The sequence below is a fragment of the Trichechus manatus genome, unplaced genomic scaffold, assembly GCF_000243295.1.
Source record: "Trichechus manatus latirostris isolate Lorelei unplaced genomic scaffold, TriManLat1.0 scaffold00011, whole genome shotgun sequence".
Taxonomy (NCBI): domain Eukaryota; kingdom Metazoa; phylum Chordata; class Mammalia; order Sirenia; family Trichechidae; genus Trichechus; species Trichechus manatus.
In genome coordinates, this window is record NW_004443947.1 from 12370434 (window position 1) to 12392437 (window position 22004).

The 22004-nt window shown below is 41.9% G+C and overlaps 1 protein-coding gene across 5 annotated transcripts in view; it reads right to left on the bottom strand.

Moving 5' to 3' along the window:
* TENM2 (teneurin transmembrane protein 2) overlaps positions 1 to 22004 on the bottom strand; it is a 1072759-nt gene that overhangs the window by 145177 nt on the left and 905578 nt on the right. For all 5 annotated transcript variants that reach the window (XM_012560118.1, XM_004371224.1, XM_012560117.1 and 2 more), the window contains 2 exons: positions 7534 to 7728; positions 162 to 362 (listed from right to left, as the gene is read on the bottom strand). In XM_012560118.1, coding sequence (XP_012415572.1) covers positions 162 to 362; positions 7534 to 7728 — 396 coding nt within the window. The remainder of the gene's footprint in view (positions 1 to 161; positions 363 to 7533; positions 7729 to 22004) is intronic.

A 22004-nucleotide genomic window follows, 5' to 3' on the forward strand; every position in this document is an offset into this window, starting at 1 on the left:
TCCATGATTGAGGAGAAGATAGTTAAGAAAGGCATTATGCAATACACAAAAGTCCCCTTACTCCAAGTGAAGTGTGAAGAGTAGATTCCCATCATCTGGGCTCATGGAAGAACACAGGGCATGAGTGTTGGGAAAAAGGAGGAGGAAACCTCTTGGCTTACCAACGGAGCAATCGGGACCCATCCAGTTGGGATCGCAGCTGCAGAGGCCCGTGTCAGGGAGGTAAGTGCCATGCCCACTGCACTGGTCTGGGCACTGGACCCTGGCCAGCTCACAGTTGAGACCACCCCAGCCAGGGCTGCAGAGGCACTCTCCGTTCACACAGACTCCATGGCTGGAGCAGGTAGGATCCAAGCAATCAACTGGAAGACACAAAGGGGAAAAGGTATGATCACTCATAGGGCCTGGGTCACAAGACACAGGCTTACTGCTGGATGGGCCAGTGGTTTGCCGATTCCTATCCATTTGGAGCCCTGGTGGCGCCGTGGTTAAGAGATGGCTGCTAACCGAAAGGTTCACAGTTCAAATCCATCAGCCGCTCTTTGGAAACACTATGGGGCAGTTTTACTCTGTCCTGTAGGGTCACTATGAGTTGGAATGGACTCGATGGCAACGGGTTTGGCTTTTTAGTTTGTGAAAGTGAGTGGAATAACACAGGTGGTGCATACATAAATGGTCCCTTGGAGAACACTCATAAAGAGTAAAAGGCTTATTCGTCAAACCACTAAATATCAAACTTGAAAAGAATGCAAGAAGAAAAGAAGAGATTTTCCAAGCAGAATTAGGAACTGTCAGATATAGAGGTGTGTCATTCAACCTTTAGAATTCCATGGGAGAAAGACTTGGCCATCTGCTCTCACAAAGATTAAACCAAAAACCCATTGCCATTGAGGCAATTCCGACTCTTAGCGACCCTATAGGACAGAGGAGAACTGCCCCACAGGGTTTCCAAGGCTGTAATCTTTACCGAAGCAGATTGCCACATCCTTCTCCCATGAAGCGGCTGGTGGGTTTCAAATAACCTTTCAGTTAGCAGCGCAGTGCTATGCCTCCAGGGCTCCTTTCGGCAAGGATTACAGTCTAGATAACCCTATGAGGCAGTTCTATTCTGCCACGTGGGATAACTGTGAGTCAAAATTGACTGGACGGCACCTAACAACAGTAACTTATTAATATTAATACCTCAATTAAACCATATCTGAGCGTCTAAGACTGGAACACGAATACTTGTGATGTCTCTACTTGTATTACCAAACCCAATTACCTTCCATGATAAGAGAGAAACATACAGGCTCATTGTGTCTTCACTAATACTTGACTTCAAGAGGTAACAAAAGACTAAAAAGAAACTCATAAATGAGTCACTCTCCTAATTAAGTTTCACTTAAGGTTAAGTCTAAAATTAGTTTTCATTTTCTGAGCACACACCTACTGAAGGAGTTAGTAAGTGTTAAGGATAGAAGAAGTAAAGTTGGACGTAGAAGTAATCCAAAAGGGGTAGCCTTCCTGTAGGCAATCATGAGTGGACTGGATGGGCTAGTCTCTTTGGCCATGGAAATGACTTTTCACCAGTCAGTTGGATGGGTTAATGGGCACATTCCAGTCATTGTTACTCCTGCCTGTTTCATGGTCTGTTTGGCCATCTTCACAATCAAAGTGGATATACATCCAGTGGGCAACCTGAAGATTAAAACCAGTTGTCGACAAGTTGATTCCAATTCATGGTGACCCCATGTATGTTAGAGTAGAACTGTGCTCCATAAAGTTTTCAATGGTTGATTTATCAGAAGTAGATCACTAGGGCTCTCTTCCGAGGTGCCTCTGGGTGGACTCGAACTTCCAACCTTTTGGTTAGTAGCTGAGCATTTAACTGTTTCCACCAGTCAGGGACTCCAAACTTGAGGATTAGTACTCTGGAATCCATTCAAAGTGAGGAGAAGAGTGAGATGCTACAGGTCAGTTTTGGAAGACAGGAATTTTTGCATGAGAATGGGACCCAAACCTTGGACATCCATCCAGTCCAATGATTAGAGGAAGACCAACTTCCTTGTACTCCTAGGAAATTATGCTGTGGCACTTGGAGAAGAGGGCTCTGCAAAACGTGGCATTTGAGTGGGGAACACTGCTCCTGTAGAGGGCTTGGATGTTGCCTGGTAGGTCAGAGACATGTGGAGGTCTCATCACCACATTTGATGGATTAAGACAAATGTCCCCCAATTTAACAGTTCTGAAATGAGGTTTGTTGGCATAGATTAAAGCATTTGCTTCTTCTATCACCTGGGGGGTGGGTGGGGTGGTGGTGGGGCACAGCAGGCCTGATACCACTTTAACTTCTCTTCTTGAGCTTTTTTGGACCACACTGATAGTGTAATTCAGTTCCTTGTGTGGGTTTGCGCATCATTTTGTGTTTCAAATTCTTAGAGAAGATTTTGTTTTCTCCCCTCTGATAAATGCCAAGACTGAAACATGCAAATGTTTTGGTCTTTAAATCATTTACCGTTAACACAGAGGTGGTCACCCCTTGGAGTCCCCGCTTTTTATAGTGTCCCATATCACACTCCCCGTTTTAAATGCCTTTTTTTCTTTCTTATGGTACACAAAATAAAGGTGTGTTTTAAAATTGATGCTATCTTGGCTCTGATGAAATGTGACATTGTTTCGATTATCCAAGCCACAAACTAGTCCTGGGGGACATCAGACTGGAGAAATTTGGATTTATTTGAAATTACAATGTTCCGTGAAGCTTCCCTTGAGGCAAAAAAAAAAGAATTTTCAGTGTTCAGAGATATTTCTCAGGATCTCATTCAGATATTCTCAGAAAGATATTATTTATATAGATTAATTCAAAACTGTTTGAGCCATGGGAAAACAGAGGCTGCCAATGATTTTTTTTTTTTTTTTTTGGAATTAGGAAAACACTCTCAGAAAGGTAAATTTTTTAGGTGATTTATTTGGGATGTTTATGATGATGTGACTTGTTCTGGTTACAAACACTTTAATGTTAAATTCATTGTCTTGGGGAATGTAACTCCTGATGATACAAACCCTTTCTGATATCTTCAGATTTGTTCCATTCAGGGTGGTTAAGCACATCTGGATGTAAATTTTAACTGAAAGGTTCAAACACATGGAATACATTTACAAAGAGACTATGCAATTATTTCGGTGTCTCACGCCTCGCTCAGTGAAGGGAATATGGTAGGTGTCCGGTGCACAATTGGTATGAGAATGAATGACAGACTGGGACTTTGCTCTAAGCAGTTGTTGTTAGTGGAACACACTTCCATGTGAAGGGAATGGTGCTAACAGCTCCTTTAGTTTTGGAAAGAATGCTATGCAATTTCAGATCTGCAAAATACAAACACATTCATTCGGAACCAGTCATGTTCGTATTCTTCTAAGAAAAGAAAATCCTGAAATTCTAGTTTTTTACTCTGTCCCCATTTCTGATACAGCAAAATCAAAATATACACAAAAGTATCTTGTGTGCTACGTGCCTCAAAAGTTGTTCTCAATCTATAAATAGCCACTTAAAATTTTGGCGAGATGCCAATGGCGAGGAACTTTCAAAAATATAATTTTGTCCCTAAAAAGATGAAACAATAAAAAGCAATATACCAAAGGGGAAAAAAAAAAGAAAAATAGTAGTTTTCATCCAGCTAAATTAGCTATCTCTTTGCTATTCTGGATTATAGTATGAAGGAAGGAAGAAAATCTGCTGAGATTTATTAGCCCACTACTAGAATGTCATCAAAAGGACCATTTATTGTATCTAGAAATACGAGCTACCCCTTTCTCTGGTCAGTGATACCAGTAAACACGCCCTCAGTGTCATATAATTATAGCAGCTGATGGCTTAACTAAATTCAGGTTTTAAGAGGGGCAGTTTCACTATGCATTTTAAATTTGGTTCCAATTTCATCAGATGGTCTTGTGGCCACCTCCTTAGAGTCTTTAGCAGGCAGGAGGGACTATGGCATTTTACGAAGCTTTATAAATAGAAACGGTGTTATACTTAAAAGGGGGACAGTGGCCTTTACTAGCTAAGTACCATGTGCCTTGAAACACCAGCCCCCTGGCAGCTGAAATCATTAGAACTCATTTAGTCTTGGGCCCTCTGTAGGTTTGACAAAAAAGGGTTGTGAATGCAATTTCTATCCCTAAGGATAAAAAAGGAGGTCAAGGAGTTTTACAAACAATATGTACTATGAACCCCCGAAGAACCATGAATTACATTTATGAAGTTAAATGTCATTGAAAAATGACTCGACCATGAAACTGACATGAAAACATGGCTGAGTTAATCTAATATGTCAATTCCTCTCTCATCACCTTCCCACACCCCCAGACACCATTGAATGAAACCTCGCAAATATGTCCTTTCATTTTCTGGTGCAAATTTGTTAATAGTACAACAATGGTTACGTAGCAAAAACATAGGATGGCAACTATTGAGCTCTTGGCCACGGCCATTTCAGGTAAATTGTTTGAACATTATGACTATGATGAATATCAGAAATTAAAAAGCTAACTGGAAGAAAAACTGCTGATCCAGACTTTCTGATTCCATTTCCTATTTTGAAAACAGCGTATGAATCACCTCGGTTCATTCTTTTGGGGCAGCAGAAATCAATACAGGAGGCTTCATCCTTTGGTAATGATCCATGTGGGGTACTTGTTTTATTAGATGGTTAATTCATTTTGAAAATTTAAATAAGACTGGTGGGGATAGTAAAAGAGTTGAGGAATCACTTGAAATTCCACTGATACTGATGTGAACAATCTTTACTGGAGGGAAAAAATTCTAAGAGTGGCAATGTCATTGCTCTCTCCAATGATGTATGCAAAAGGTCGTTTTAACATTTCTTGTCATATTGTTGGCCTCTCGCATGTTTTCAGCAAAAGCAGCTTTGCCTCCTGCAATCCATTTATCTTTAAGAACTTTAACCTTTCAAGCAGAGTTATTAAATAAGTATGTCCTCCATCCAAACCCCCAATTTGGTTTTATGATGCAGACACAGGGAGGCTACCTTTTATAATGGAGGAAAAATATATAGAGAGTTGAGCAAGTGAAGATCTGGGGGTCAGACTTCTGGGCCCCATTAAGGGGATTACCACTGATATATTGAAAAATCTTAGTAGAATAATGTCATGGAAGCTGACTCTTTGTTATCATCGTTCTAAAAACTAAACCCAGTTGCCCTCAAGTCGATTCTGACTCATGGCGACCCTATGTGTGTCTCAGTAGAACTGAGCTCTATAGGGTTGTCAGTGGCTGATTTTGAAGAAGTAGATTGCCAGGCCTTTCCTTTTATTGTGTCTAGAAATATGACACAATAAATTTGTATTATGCCTCTGGGTGGGCTCAAACCCCTAACTTTTCAGTTAGCAGCAAGTAGGTTAACCATTTGTTCCACCCAGAGACTCCCTAAGAACTATAAATGGGAGATTTCACAAGGAAAGCATATGTGTGTATGTCTAGGGATAAGCCCCTGTCATTCTTTTGTGGTGAGGGGTATAGTGATCACTTATTTTGTATAGAACCCTGGAGATCCATAAGCTAATGGGATGGGAAAAGGGACCCACTGGTACTTGCTGTGCAATATAGAACTGGAGGTCCTACCTCATCAGTAGGAGGGACCCAGCCTGCGGTCAGTTTGGCTGTGAGAAGCTGAGACAGAATGCTAGCATAGGACTTCCAACAGGCTGGTTTCTGTGCAGACATCCTGGGGGTGGAGTGGGGTGGGGGTGGGGGGGGATGGGTTGGGGGGGCGGTCTCCTTGAGCTATCTCACACAGAGCTTACTGGGTGAGTTGAGACTTCCTTTTCCACTGGGAACATGGCTGAGAAGGGCTGTTTGAGTCACATGGGGACATTTTACTGGGAGATGGACTTAGCGGCAGGTGCTTGGCTGGATGGCAGGGATGGAGCCAATTCAAAGATTGGGGAGTGGGCACCAGGCTGAGGGTGCCTGGGTTCTTACCTTCCTACCAACTGCGGTTGACTCTTTGTATGGTGAGAAGCCATAATGAACAACTAGAGACCATCTTCTGTAAGGGCAACACAGAAGGGAAGGTTGACAGAAGTTTGGCTGAGTTCCCCTTGCCCTATGGGTACCACAACTTGCTCCCATCACCCTGGTATACCAAATTACTCTTCTGAAAGAACTAACTAGAGTAACTAGGACTAGTTAGAGCTGGTTTCAGAACACTTCCAGAGACGTGTTCTTCCTCTCTGTTTCCTGCACTTCCTCTCTGTGTCACCCTTTCTTTAATCACCAAGCCTGACACATGACTATTTAGTCAGGCTGGATTCAGTTTATTCCATCCTCTGACGTTTACCCATGCGTGCTTGAGGCCACTTTCATGTATGCTATTTGTTGTTGTTAGCAGCTGTCCAGTGGGCCCCTGACTCATGGCGACCCCATGCACAATGGAACAAAACGCTGATTGGTTGTGGATCAGACCATTGTGATCCACCGTAGTGAGCTCCTAAGTACTCCCAGCCCTCTGGCTGCACCCCTACTCTCCTCTATCTGACTGTGTGATTGCAGGAAGCCAGGAATAGTTTGCCTCACATGGTGTCTGTAAGTAACATGGATACCTATAGTCTTTCCAGCCTGACTGCTCTCTACTGATATTAATTTTTGCTAAAATATTTACACAGGCATATATAGGTCTTGGAGCCCTGGTGGTGCAGTGGTTAAGAGCTTTGCTGCTAACCAAGAGGTTGGCTGTTTGAATCTACTAGCCGCTCCTCGGAAGCCCTATGTGGCAGTTCTACTCTGTCCCGTAGGGTCGCTATGAGTCGGAATAGACTTGATGGCAACGGGTTTGGTTTTTGATGCAGGTCTTAGATGACCAGGAAGAGTATAAAACAACTTGAGGCAGATAGAGAGGTTAGAAATGGTTATTTCTATTATCTCTAGATAGCTTTAGCAATTCCCACTTCAGAGGCCTTTAGATAAAGCAGAAGAGGGAGAAAAATAGGGAAAGGTGAAGGGAGAAAAAGAGGAAAAAGAAGAAGGAAGGGTAGGAGGAGAGGAAATGAGAAGACTGAAAGGCGGAGAAAGCAATTTAAAGAGAAAAACGAAGAAGAGAAAAGGAGCTTGTTTCAGTAAAGGAAAGTGAAACTAAACATTCCTTCTAGAACCATCTCCACAGGCCTTCTCTGTTATACAACTAAAGATGCCATCAAAGCTGAGGGGTTTGAAGTTCTCTATGCAAAATACAGATGTTTCCTGTGCAAAACATGGAGCCTGGGATTGGGCTTCTTAGCAAAAGTTCGGCCCAGCAAATAAATGCCTCCCGCAGTGGTTAAACTGCTTGGCTGCTAGCCGAAAGGTTGGCAGTTGGAACCCAGCAGCCGCTCCGTGGGAGAAAGATGTGGCAGTCTGCTTCCCTAAAGATTTACAGCCTTGGAAACCCTATGGGGCAGTTCTACTCCATCCTATAGGGTTGCTATGAGTCCGAATTGATGTTATGGTTTTGGTTTTTGCTTCCCCCACTGCCCAGCTGGCCCTGCGGGGCTTACCTTCCTCACAGTGCTCGCCTTTGTAGCCAGCAGAGCAGACACAGTTCCCATCAATGCAGGAGCCATGGCCCCCGCAGGAAGGATCGATGCACTGATTCAGGGGCACGTCGCACTCCGCACCTTTCCAGCCACTGTAGCACTGGCACGTCCCTTTAGAATACTGTCCATTCCCGCTGCACAGGACAGGGCAGGCGGCTGTGAAGACCAAAGAGAGAGCATCAGGTCACAAGGTGCCAGCACCTAAGGGGCTGTGTCAGACTAATGAGGCAGAGCCGGCCTGGAGTTTTGGCTTTGCCTTCAACGTTCTAGCTGGGGACTTTGGCAAGGGAGGCACAGAGCCATCTTTAAATAAACAACATCAGCACCAACAACCACAATAAAAATGCTACTAATAGCATTAGCAGCAGCAGCTACCACCAATTAAATGCTTACTATGTGCTAATACAGAAGTCCTTGGGTAGGGCAAACAGTTAACATGCTTGGCTGTAAACTGAAAGGTTGGAGGTTCAAGCCCACCCACTGGGACCTCAGAAGAAAGGCTTGGCAATCTACTTTCAGAAAAGCAGCCATTGAAAACCCTACAGAGCACACTTCTACTCTGACACCCATGAGGTTGCCATGAGTTGACACAGACTCCATGGCAACTGGTATGTGCCAGGCACAGTACAGAATGCTTTATGTGCACTTTATTTAATCATCTCGATCATCCTACAAGGCAGGTGCTAGAATCATGATTCCCATTTTACAGATGAGGCTAAGACTGAGCAAGTTACTTGCACTGAGTCCAAAGCTCACCAGAGGGGGAACTTGAATGAATATCGGGTTGGTCCAAGTACAAAGCTGTGCCCTTTACTAAGCTACTTGGACTTCTTTATTTTTATCATGGTTGTTGGTACTGGGGGTGAGGATCTGTTTTGCTGATTATGTTACTCCCACAGGATTAGGTGACTCCTCATAAGTTTATGTCCATTACAAAGGAAGGGAGAGTACAAGCTGACGATACAAAATCTTTAGTAGTTCACATTTCGGCCGGGACCCTTTTGCATACTCTGATAGGAAGAAGGCTGAGATTCACTAGTGGTTATTGGGTGTGAGATTACCTACAGTTTTCACTGGTTTGGCCCCAATTTCCCCTTTTAGAGTTCATCAAAGGAGCTTGGTGGTGCAATGGTTAAGCACTAGGCTGCTAACTAAAAGGTCGGCAGTTCAAATCTACCCAGCAGCTCTGCAGAAGAAAGACCTGGTGATCTGCCCCCATAAAGATTACAGTCAAGAAAACCCTAGGGGCTCGGTATGAGTCGAAATCAGCTTGACAGCACCTAACAACAACAATGATAACAGAGTTCATCAAGAGCGGATTTTAGGGGACATCTCCACGCTTTGGATTTTTCAGCATCAGTGTGTAAAGGACCTAATTTTCAAATCTATGGCTTTAAATTTGGGCCTAAAATGGGGGTGTTGCTCCGGGCTGTAGAGCAGGCATTCAGAGACCTTCAGAAATAACCATGGCAGTGATCCCTGCTGTTACCAGTGATTTGGAATATTCGGGCACAACCTGAGTGATCACCCTGCCCCATGAAGCTACTGCACATCTAATCATATCACTCCACCCTAATCAACTGCCACACCCTGCCTTATCAATCCCCATTTCTTATATTTCTATTTGTTTTTACAGTAATTTGCTTTTTTTCTGTGAATGTCTCATTTCTCAAAGATATTGTAAGCTTCTTAAGGACAGGAACTATGCTTATCATTGTTGATTTCTTTCCAGTGCTCTGTTCATCAACTGATTCATCATCTTGATTAAGTATTTCTCCTATGGTCCTGATATTTAGGGATTCCCAAGTGGTGGAATTATGGGTAAGCTCTAAATGGCCGTTTACAAAAGATGTGGAAGGAACAGTTTTTGGAATGGACCTTATGCTGCATACACAATGTTATTTATTTATTTTTTTTAATCTGGGCAAGTTCATGTTTTACCTTAATTGCAAACTGACCTAATATTAAAACAGCTCAGTGACTGGAGTACAGACACTTTACAACAGGATAGCTGTGACAACTATTGGGATAACAATTCTTAGCAGAAGTCTTAACCCTCGTGATGCTTACGGAGAGGGATCTGTACCGAGTTGCTACAGATGTTGGTTGTCTAAAAGAAGCTAGAGGAAAGAACTTAGAACCCAGGGTACCCAAGATTCAAATGAGTGACTGTGCCAGTATGAACCAGTATGAGAAATCATTGGCTTTCTCTAAGTTTTGGGAGGACTTGGAAGACAGAGTAAGTTTCTTCATGTCCGTTCCTTAGGAGTCTCATGCTAAGATCTAGGTCAGGGATGGCGCATTTGTGCTCCCGAACTACCATTCTCCCTTCCTGCACCTCTGTAGACATCATTAATTCATCACAGATCTTGTACCTCTGAGACCAGGCAGAGTCTCAAAAGCTTCAACACAGTGCCCAAGCTGAGACCTCCAAGCAGGCAGGATTGGCATTCAAAACCTACTCATCATTTCTGATTTAGGTATCTGTCATTTCTAATCAGAGGTACCACCAGGTGGGAAGACTAGAATCAGCATCATTCCTCTCCTTAGTCTCCCGCTACACACTGAAATAAGAAAACAGTGAAAAGTTTGGCTGCACAATGTGCAGTCAGATGAGCTTCCAAGGACTGATCCTGAAATGAGGGTTATACGTTGGAGGAGCTGCTGTGGGTGGTAGAGAAAGTTACATAATCAAACCACCACCACTGGGCTCCTTTGCACACACAACCCCCTCCCCTACCAAAGGTGGTAAAGAATTGCTGTTGCTAGCTGCCATCAGGTTGGCCTCCAACTCGTGGTGACTCCATGCACAATGGAATAAAATGCTACCCGGTTCTGTGCCATCTCTATGATCCATTTCAGGTTGGATTGTTGTGATCCATAGGGTTTCTACTGGCTGATTTTCAGAAGTAGATCGCCAGGCTTTTCTTCCTAGTCCATCTTAGTCTGGAAGCTCCGCTGAAACCTGTTCAGCACTATAGCAACATGCCAACCTCCACTGACAGATAGGTGGTGGCTGTGCATGAGGTTCATTGGCTGAGAATCTAATCTGGGCCTCCCACATGGGAGGCGAGAATTCTACCACTGAGCCATCATTGCCTCATGGTAGAGGGTAGGAAGTAAGAAACAAATAATTATTGTCTTTATTAATTGATAAAATATAGTTAGGATTTTTTTTTTATTCATACTGAAAATTGTTTTTTTTTTTCCTGCATAAACTCCAAGTGGTGGAAAAATAAGATTGATCAGAAGGTAAGAATGGATTTTTTTTTTTTTAAATGAGGTGCATGGGAAATCAAATTTAAAATGTGACCTAATTAAATTACTCAGGGAAAAGAAATGGAAAGTAGTCAGGTCAGAGAGTTCTCCACATTCCAAATGCAGCCTTCTCTCAATATGTTTGCAGCCTGTTCCCCAGAAGTGTGGTCAAAAATGCAAAATGCTGTGATGTTCACTTGCTGGAAAGCAAGGCCCTTGGTGGGGCGAGCTGATGTCACATAAAAAGCAGAAGGTAGGCTAATTAGAGGAGTGAGGCTCTTGAGTAATCTATTTGCTACCCAGGCAAAGAAAGTGCAGACAAATGCCAGTGATCACCAAGCTGACCTGCACGGAGAACACCTTCATTCTCAAACATAACCCAACCCAGAACATCACATGTATGAGGCTCAGCCTGATCCTCGGCCCAAAAGCTGGGTGTGAATTAGGAACCTCTGAATTAATAACCCTTCTTATATTTTTAGAGCCCTGGTGGCACAGTGGTTAAGAGCAATGGCTGCTAACCAAAAGGTTGGCAGTTTGAATCCACCAGCTGCTCCTTGGAAACCCTATGCGGCAGTTCTATAGGGTCACTATGAGCTGGAATTGATTCTATGGCAATGAGTTCTTGTATTTTTATTGTCATCAAATCTTCATTATTTTAATGAAAGTTTATAGGAAAACGAGGGAAACCCTCAATAGCTGCAACAATGGACTCAAACGTACTGATGATCATGAAGGTGGTACAGGACAGAGCAATGTTTTGTTCTGTTATACATAAAGGTTGCCATGAGTTGAGCAGACTTGAGGTAATCAACAACAACAACATAGGAAAAATAACTCTGTCTCCACTCTCTACTAAAAAATAATATGGAGTACAAGTGGAAAGAGAAAGGATTTTGGTATAAGAAAGACCTGAGTTCAAAGCCTGGCGCCCAACTTACTGAACTTCTCTGTTACTCAGTTTTCCCTTCAAAAAGTGGGGTAATTCTAATTGTCTCTCAACAAATTGAATGACAAAAGAAGCATCAAAAGAAGATGGAAAGAATATACAGAATCACTGTACCGAAAAGAATTGGTTGACGTTCAACCATTTTAGAAGGTAGCACATGATCAAGAACTGACAGTACTGAAGGAAGAAGTCCAAGCTGCACTGAAGGCACTGGTGAAAAACAAGGCTCCAGGAATTGACAGAATACCAACTGAGATGTTTCAACAATGCTAGAAGCACTGACTTGTCTATGCCAAGAAATTTGGAAGACAGCTACCTGGTCAACTGGCTGGAAAATATCCTTATACATCCCATTCCAAAGAAAAGTGATCTAATGGAATGCAGAAATTATCAAACAATATCATTAATATAACACCCAAGTAAAATTTTGCTGAAGATAATTAAAACATGGTTGCAGTAGTACATCGACAGGAAACTGCCAGAAATTCAAGCCAGATCCAGAAGAGGACATGGAACAAGGGATATAATTGCTGATGTCAGATAGATCTTGGCTGAAAGCAGAGATTACCCGAAAGATGTTTACCTGTGTTTTATTGACTATGCAAAGGCATTCAACTGTGTAGATCATAACAAATTATGGATAACATTGCAAAGAATGGGAATTCCAGAACACTTAATTGTGCTGTTGAGGAACCTGTACATAGACCAAGAGGCAGTTGTTAGAACAGAACAAGGGGATGCTGCATGGTTTAAAATCAGGAAAGGTGCACATCAGAATTGCATCCTTTCACCAGACTTATTCAATCTGTATACTGGACAAATAATCCAAGAAGCTGGACTATATGAAGAAGAACATGGCATTAGGATTGGAGGAAGACTTGTTAACAACCTACGATATGCAGATGATACAACATTGCTTGCTGAAAGTTAGGAGGACTTGAAGCATTTACTGAGGAAGATCAAAAGACTATGTAGCCTTCAGTATGGATTACACATAACATAAAGAAAACAAAAATCCTCACAACTGGACCAGTAAACAACATCACGATAAATGAAGAAAAGATTGAAGTTGTCAAGGATTTCATTTTACTTAGATCCACAATCAATGCCCATGGAAGCAGCAGTCAAGAAATCAAATGATGTATACCATTGGGCAAATCTTCTGCAAAAGACCTCTTTAAAGTGTTAAAAAACAAAGATGTCACTTTGAAGATTAAGGTGTGCCTGACTCAAGCTATGGTATTTTCAATCTCCTCATATGCATGCGAAAGCTAGACAATGAATAAGGAAGACCAAAAAAGAATTGATACATTTGAATTATGATATTAGCAAAGAATACTGAATATACCATGGACTGCCAAAAGAATGAATAAATCTGTCTTGGAAGAAGTACAGCCAGACTGCTCCTTAGAAGCAAGCACGGCAAGACTTAACCTCACATACTTAGAACATGTTATCAGAACGGACCAGTCCCTGGAGAAAGACATCATGCTTGGTAAAGTAGAGTGTCAGCAAAAAAGAGGAAGACCCTCAATGAGATTTATTGACACTGTGGCTGCAACAATGGACTCAAATATAACAATGATCGTGAAGATGGCACAGGACCAGGCAGTGTTTCCTTCTCTTGTACATAGGTTGCTATGAGTTGGAATCGACCCGATGGCGGACTAACAACAACTCAGAGTTGGTGGGAAAATTAAATGAGAACATGTAAAAGGGCTCAAAGCAGTAGCTAACACCTACAAGGCAATTAGCAGATGTTCCCTCATGAAATTTGAAACTGAATCTCCAATTCGACTACAAGGGTTAATAAAATTAAAAATTCAGTATGTCTGAAACACACACACCCACCTCACATGGGCTACCACCTCTACCCCCACCACTACAAGATTATTAGATGATTCTGATCATCTGATTAGAATCATCTTCTTCTTCTCTACCCAGTCTTCTCTGGCTGTAGGCAGGAGGAGGTCTTGACTGGTTATGAATCACATGTGGAGTGTTTTAGGTCCTTCTCTCTCTGTCTCTCTCTCTCTTCTTCTTCTTCCTAAGGCTTATGGGAGCAGAACATTGTGCATTCAAGCCTCAATTTAAAATTAATTAAAATGTTTATATAAAGTGACTATTCCTGTTTTACTAAATCTAGTAAATGGAAGCTCTAAGACTCCTGCAGAAGAAAAATAAATTACTTCTGCCACTAACGACTGACAAGTTAACAGGCTGATGAAAAAAAAAAATGACACAATTTAGATTCACCTAAATGGTGTAAAGCTCATTTTAATGATCAAGCTGGAGCTTTTTTTTTTTTTTTTCCTCCTCAAAGTTTTCTGTAAGGAATGAGATGAATTATCTGTGTTATTTACTCTGTGGGAAGTAATGGGACAAGCCACCTGTGTTTGCTGTTTTAAGTAAAACAAGTTTTGTGGACTTGGAGCTCGCAGTAGAAAAGAATGCCTGGAGAAAAGGTCACTGAAGAGGGCAAGCATAAAAGCAGAAGGAAAATGCCCACATCTTGACAAATCAATTCTGGGCTGGACTAGATGTGCAGAGGGGAATTTTAAATAATATGCCTTTTAAAAACTATTTGAAATCTGATTTAAAACCCCTTTGGAAAAGAAATCTGAGAATACTTGAATCTAGTAGCCAAGGTAAAATATCAAAACAGCACTAACAATTCATTGCCTTATATCCCAGTTAGTCAATAAATACTGACAAATAACCTACTTGCATGTGAAAGTTGGATAATGAAAAAGGAAGATAGAAGAACTGATGCGTTTACACTGTGGTGTTGGAGAAGAATATTGAATATACCCATGGACTGCCAGAAGAACAAACAAATTAGTCTTCAAAGAAACGCAACCAGAATGTTTCTTAGGAATGAGGATGATGAGACTTTGACTCACTTACTTTGGACACATCATCAGGAAAGACCAATGCCTAGAAAAAGACATCATGTTTGGTAAAGTAGAGGGTCAGGGAAAATGAGGGAAACTCTCAATGAGATGTAATGACTCAAGAGCTGAAACAATGGACTCAAACAAAGCAATGATCATGAATGTGGTACAGAACTGGGAAACGTTTTGTTCTGTTATACATAAGGTTGCCATATAAGGTCCCATTAGTTGGAGCTGACTTGAAGGCAACTAATAATAACAACAATCTATTATGCAGGGCTTCAAACCGGTTCAGTCCAGTTCAACCCCCTGCTGATAATTTCCATTTCCACCCCAGATATACTAAGTCAGAATCTACATTTTAACAAGATCCCCAAGTGATTCTTATGCATACACAAGAATCTTATGTACATAAGAATCACCCGGGATACATAAGAATCACCCACAGATCTACATTTTAACAAGATCCCCTCGTGATTCTTATGTACATACATGTATGCATAAGAATCACCTGGGGATCTTGTTAAAATGTAGATTCTGATTCAGTTTATCTGAGGTGGAAAGGCAAATTCTTAGCAGGAGGTCGAACCAGACTGAACCAGTTCAAAGTCCTGCTATTATTAATAGCTCGGTTAAAACTCATTGCCGTAGAGTCCATGCCAACTCATAGTGACCCTATAGACAGAGTAGAACTGCCCTATAGTGTTTCCAAGGAGTGGCTGGTGGATTCAACCTGCTGACCTTTTGGTTAGCAGTGGAGCTCTTAACCACTGCGCCGCCAGGGCTCTGTTAGGTGATAGGGAAAAGAAATGAAGAAAGAAGCAGTTTCAATCCCCTGAAGCAATAAAGGTGTAGTATTTGGGTCATGGAATCATGGGGAAAAAAAGTTCAACATCCTTGAAACACAACCTACTTCCCCCAATGCTTTCTAGGCTTGGACTTAACCAGTTTGGTGTTGGGCAAAATAGCATTTGGAAACGAGAGTTTGATTATAGCTAGATCCCTGCAATTCACAATCCAGTTGGGGGAGAATAAAATTTGACCCCTATTGCAAGCAGTACTAAAAAAATAAATTCCATACAGATTAAATATCTAAACAGAAAAAAAAAATAAAAAGATTAGAAGAAAATACTGAAGACTGATTTCATTTTCTTGGGGAAGGAAGCATGGGAAAAAAAAAAAAAAATTCCAGAAACCATGAAGGAAAAGAGGAAAGATCAGATTTGATGACATAAAATTTAAATGACAAAGGTTAAGATGCTTGGCCACTAACCAAAAAGTCTTTGGTTTGAACCCACTACCTGCTCCACAGGAGAAAGATGTGGCAGTCTGCTTCCATAAAGATTTATAGCCTTGGAAACCCTATGGGGCAGTTCTATTCTGTCCTACAGGGTTGCTATGAGTTGGAACTGACTTGACGGCAATGGGTTTGTGTTTTTTTTTTTTTGTTTGTTCTTATATGATAAAGGACGCCATAAAAAAAATTAAGGGACAAATAACCCTGTGAGGAAATATTTTAAACACATGTTACAGAATAAGTTTCTATATGAAAAATACACAAAGAGCTCTTACAAATCAATAAAAAGACACATGAACGAAAACCTGGGCAAAGACATAAACAGAAATAATATAGATTGCCAATAAAAGTTGAGAAAGACAATTCATTAACAGTTACATGAGTATAGACTAAAATAATGAGAAATAATTCTTGGCTTATCAGATTGGAGAAAATGAAAAAGACTGATAATATCCAATGCTGCCATGGCTGAGGGGAAACCAACAAATCAGTTGCTGTCAAGTCAGTTTGACTCATGGCAACCCCATGGTGTCAGGGTAGAAGTGTGCTCCATAGGGTTTTCAATGGCTTATTTTTCAGAAGTAGATCTCCAGGCCTTTCTTCTGAGGCACCTCTGGGTGGACTCAACCTCCACCTAGCTGAATCTTCCGGTTAGCAGCGGAACAAGTTAACCGTTCACCACCCAAGGACTCCAGACTGTCAAACACTATTGGTAGGATGTGGCAGCAGAAATCCAGACTAGCTTTCAGGAGGCTAATTTGTCAGTAATTGGATAGTTCTCTGACTCAATGTGCCTAGCGGAGAAGCCTGTTAACCTTCTGGGCACCTCAGTTTTCCCTATCTATTAAATGGGCAGGGTAGCAAGGATTGTCTGTGTAGGAAGAAGATTGAGGAAGGAAGTCAGACAGCAGAACTAAGGAACAATGATACAAGTGCAAATGCAAAGAGCACCAGCTGGTCTGGCCTCTGTAATCACCCATGATCTGACAGGTTTCCTCCTCCTACCCAGAACACTCAGACACTCAAGTTAGTCTCAGTGGAGGCAAAATCCAGCAGGACTCCCATGAAGAGAGGAACCAGGAGGACAAATTCTGACAGACAGGGTCAAAGTCCCCAGCTCAGAAGGCCGAAGTTCAGGTGCACCAAGTTCCTCATTCCAGCTCTGTCAAATGGCACATTAATAAAGCAAGAAAGCGATTCAGGGAAGAATTTCCAGAAGGACAAAAAAACTCATCAGGTGTGTCAAATCTCTGACATTCAGGAGTCATGTGGGGAAAGAAGCACACGCTGACTTAAGCACGAAAGTATGGATGCTTTAATTAATCCGGGGTGAATTTAATTGCTTTAGTTAAGTGGAAATCGGGTTAAAAATGATGCAGAGCATGCTGGGGTGTGTTAAAAAACATGACATATGAGTTGGATGAATCGATAAATTAAAAGTGCACAGATGTTTTAATTAAACCCAGGGAAGTTAACGAAGATCGCAAGAGACTTTTAAGCCTATGATTAATTCAATTCATTTAAAATACCTGTAGAGATATGGGGATGCCTCCATTTTAAGAGTTAGAAAAGTTCTCATCAATAAGTACTTAAGCTGTTTTTGGAAAAAAGTCTAAGTTTTTTTTAAGTGACTAAAAAGAATTAATTACATAATGAATATTTAAATTCTTCAAAGTACACAGTAAGCTTTTCTGCAGCTCGAGTTCCACAGTGAAGTCGCTTTTCATTCTTATTGCGATTCAGGTATCAAGAGAAGTTAGCAAATAATTTGTGTCCCGTTATCCACAAGGATGGAAGCTTCCTGAAGACACAGAGGGTCTGTTTTGTTCACTGCTATCTCCCCAGCAGGTACCTGGCAAGGTGCAAGCTTATAAGTTAGTCTACATCTCCCTCTTTTTTCCTTTTTTTAAAAGCAGCTGTGAGACCATGGACAATTTAAGCCTCAATTTCTCTTTAAAATGGGGATAAGAATTCTAGAGTACCAACCCCATGGTGTTTTAAGAGAATGAATTGAGATAATGCATGTAAGGCGCTTTGCATAGTGCCTAGCACAGAGTAAGAAATCAATAGAGATCATTATTACTATAATTACTTTTATTAGGAGAAAATCATTTCAATTCACCGTCCCATTATGAAGAGACTAGGCAGGGCAAAGCACCTTCTCGCCTGTCATCCATCCCAGCTGATCTTTGTATGACTGATGATTTCATAATATAGAAGGTTTTTCTAAAACCATAGGATGTTCCCAACTCTATGCGGATCACGTCTACAGCATGTTTTTCTAGGGTTAGGCACGCTTCTAAGGAGGTTCTGCTATTTATCAAGGAGTTTCAAAAGAAACAAAAGCAAAAGTTTTTTTTTTAGTGTCAGAAACAATTTACCTTGAGGAGAGGGCTGACAGATTTAAGCCCACAAAGGGATTTCTGTTTGGTAATGCAACAAGCACGAGATATACCGTGAGCTGCCAAGTTTTGGAGGTTGGAGGCATGGAGTCGCATGTATCCACCAAATATTGTGCACTGCGACTTCAAAACTGAGGAGGCAGGGCCCCTTCCACACCCATCAGCAAGCCAAGGAGGAGAGACTATAAAAAGTGCTGCTACTACCACTGATCACAGTTCTCTTTGGGCCATCTTAGCAGAGTCCAAGGACAGTGCTACCTAAAACATCTGCTTCTCATACTTGAATGTGCAAATGAATCACCTGGGGATCTTGTTAGAATTCAGAAGGTCTGTGGTGGCGCCTGAAACTTCGGACTTCTAACCAGCTCCCAGGCGAGGCCAGTGCTAAGGATCCCAAAAACAAAAAACCCAAACCCATTGCCATCGTGTCGACTCTAACTCATAGCGACCCTGTAGGGCAGAGTAGAATTGCCCCACAGTGTTTCCAAGGCTGTAAATCTTTACGGAAGCAGACTGCTACATCTTTTCTGCAGAGTGGCTGGTAGGTTCCAACCACCAACCTTTCGGTTAGCAGCCAAATCCTCAACCACTGCACCACCAGGGCTCCACACTAACGGCCCCACCAAAAACCAAACCAAACCCGTTGCTAATGAGTTGATTACAACACATAGCGATCCTACAGGACAGAGTACAACTGCCCCATAGGGTTTCCAAGAAGTGGCTGGTGGATTCAAACTGTTGGCCTTTTCGTTAGCAGCTGAGCTCCTAACAACTATGCCACCAGGGCTCTGTAAGAACCTGACTGGAAAAAACAAAACAAAATAACTTGTTGCTGTCGAGTAAATTCCGACTCATAGCAACCCTATAGGACAGAGTAGAACTGCCCCACAGGATTTCTAAGGAGTGGCTGGTGGATTCAAACTGAGACCTTTTGGTTAGCAGCCAAACACTTAACCACTGTGCCACCTAAGCCCAGCCAGCTGTGTGTTAACAAGTCTTCCAGGTGATTCTAATGCATGCTTAAGTCTGGGAACCACTGATCTAGTAGTAGTTCTAAAGTCATACGTGGGCAAGTGCCTTAACTTTCTCTGAGCCTCAGTTTTCTTAGCTGTGAAATGGGGATGATAATAATGTATGCTGTGGAGGTGAAATGAGATAATTCATGTAAAACTCTTAACCCATTGCCTGGCATGGAGTTCATCTTCAATATGTGACAGCAACTCTTATACTATTTTATCAAAGGTGACTTTGCCAAGTGTGCTTGTTGGTCACTTTCTGCAAAATATGTACCAAGTGCACCTGCTTCAAGCCTGCCTGCCGGGGCCCTCACTGCCAAGAAATTCCCGCACATTTATTCAGGTCAGAAAATGAGGGTAGGGGCTGGGGGAGTGAGGCACATTCACTCATGTTATGGATTGCATTGTGTCCCTCCAAAAAGAATGTTAAATTCTTGACTCTTGTACCTGTGGATGTGATCCTATTTTGAACCAGGGCTTTTCTTTGTTAAGTTAATAAGGTCATACGAGTGTAGGGTGGATCCTAAACCTAATCACTTACGAGTTATAAAAAGAGCAGAATAGACACAGAGACACACACATGAGGGGAAGACAGATGTCATGTGAGGATCGTCTACAAGCCAAGGATTGCCAAGAAACCAAGGAATGTCCGGGGCTACCGACAAGGAAGGAATTGACATAGCCTAAAACCTGACTTGAATTTCTAGCCTCCAGAGCTGTGAGAAAATAAATTTCTGTTCTTTAAAGCCACCGACTTGTGGTATTTGTATTACAGCAGCACTAGGTAACTAAGACAAGCCATCAGACTGCAGTGGCCTGTAGAATGACTCCTGTGGGCAGCAGTTACACCCTCTGGCCCATCCACATTAATGGAGATGACGGGGTGAGTGGGGTGGCATAGGGAGACAGGTATGCAAGATGGAGTATCTGAAGAACAGTGAGGATGTGTTCATGCTTTTCCCGGGAAGGACCGATGGGACTTGAGCCTCTTTTGCTGAGGGAGTGAGGTTGGCTGGGACAGGGGACAGTGACTTCTTTGTCAAGGAAGTTCTATGGGAGACATACCTGAGGTAGTAGGTAAGGATCTCCCCACCATGAGGGAGGGGACTAATGGACTTGTCATTGCTCTCTTGTACACAGAGTGAAACGCCTTCAAAGACTTCCTGGCAGAGAGACAAGAAAAGCAGACTACAAGGCAGAGCCAGCCAGTGAGGTCAGACAGCCTGAGTTATCTGGGGTACTTAACGCTGGGACTTGAGGATGGTCATTGGCCTCTATTCAGGGGGCCTCCTGCCATGTCTCTCTCCTTTGTGCTTTAGAATCAGACAGACATGGCCTCAGAGTCTGGCCCTGCTCTGTAACTTTTGGCAAGTAGTTTACTTTCTCTAAGTCTTATTTCTTTTTATGTAAAATAGGGATTGTCATCTTCATAATGATTTCAAAGGCTTATTGTAAAGATTAATACTAGCTAATATTTACAGAGCGTTTAATACATGCCGGGCACTGTTTTAGACAATTTACACATATTTACCTTTTAGTATTCATAACAACACTACAGGTAGAATTGCTATCGCTCCTATTTTACAGATGAGAAAACTGAGGCTCAGAGAGATGAAGTATTCTAAAATGGATATAGTTAGAGGAACATGGATTTAAACCTAGAAAATTCAAACTCTACAGCCTTCATTATCAGTTTGCTATTCTGAGATAATGCATGTGGACTGCTAAATAAATGGTATTTTTCTGTAAATATTTTTCTTTCCTTCTTTTTTGCATTGCTCCTCCCTTACCCCTCACCCCCAACTGCCTCTCTCCCTTCTTTTAAATTTGTGCCTCGAAGATAGTTGATTTATATGCATGATTAATCTGACAAATTAGAACCTTGTTCTCTACCACCTTGGTTCTTACACATTTTCTGGCAATGTTTCATTTTTGTAAGTCTTGTCCCCTACATTCACATCACCAGATATTTAGTGAGCACATACTGTGTCCTGGGTGTCAAGGTAGATACAGAGAAGTACAAAGAGGACTTCTGGAAGCTTATAATCCAGCCAGAGGAACTAATGTAACTATCAGGCACAACATGAAGTCAGGGCCACCAACAAGGCATTGCTATGCTTTGTGCGATTACTGGGTTGTAACTGTGAGATTCTTCAATGAGGTGGTAATATGTGAACTTGGCCTTCAGGGGTGAACAGCAGTTTGATAGGAAAGATTGGAAATGACAAGAACATTTTAGCTGAAAAACAGCATGAATACGAAGAAGCAGGATATTCATGCTCTGTGGGGGACAAGTGTCTGGGGAGGCTGGAACCTATGGTGTAAAGGGATTTAGTGGAAGATGATGGTGCACAAGTAGCTTAGATCATGGTAGACCTTGGGTGTTATTTTAAGAAATGGGTTCTTGAGAAAAACTAAGTCAAACAGAGTCACACGTCAATCCTGAAACCCTAAGCATCAAATGAAGAGATAAAGAACTCAGCCAAGCACTGAATGGAATAAGAAACTGACCGAGAATAGAAAGCGAGGAGAGATACATGCAGAGGTCCCCTATCAGCTACCGCAGCACGGATCCACCATCTTGGACTCCTATCAGTAATCAGTGAACAGGGGGTA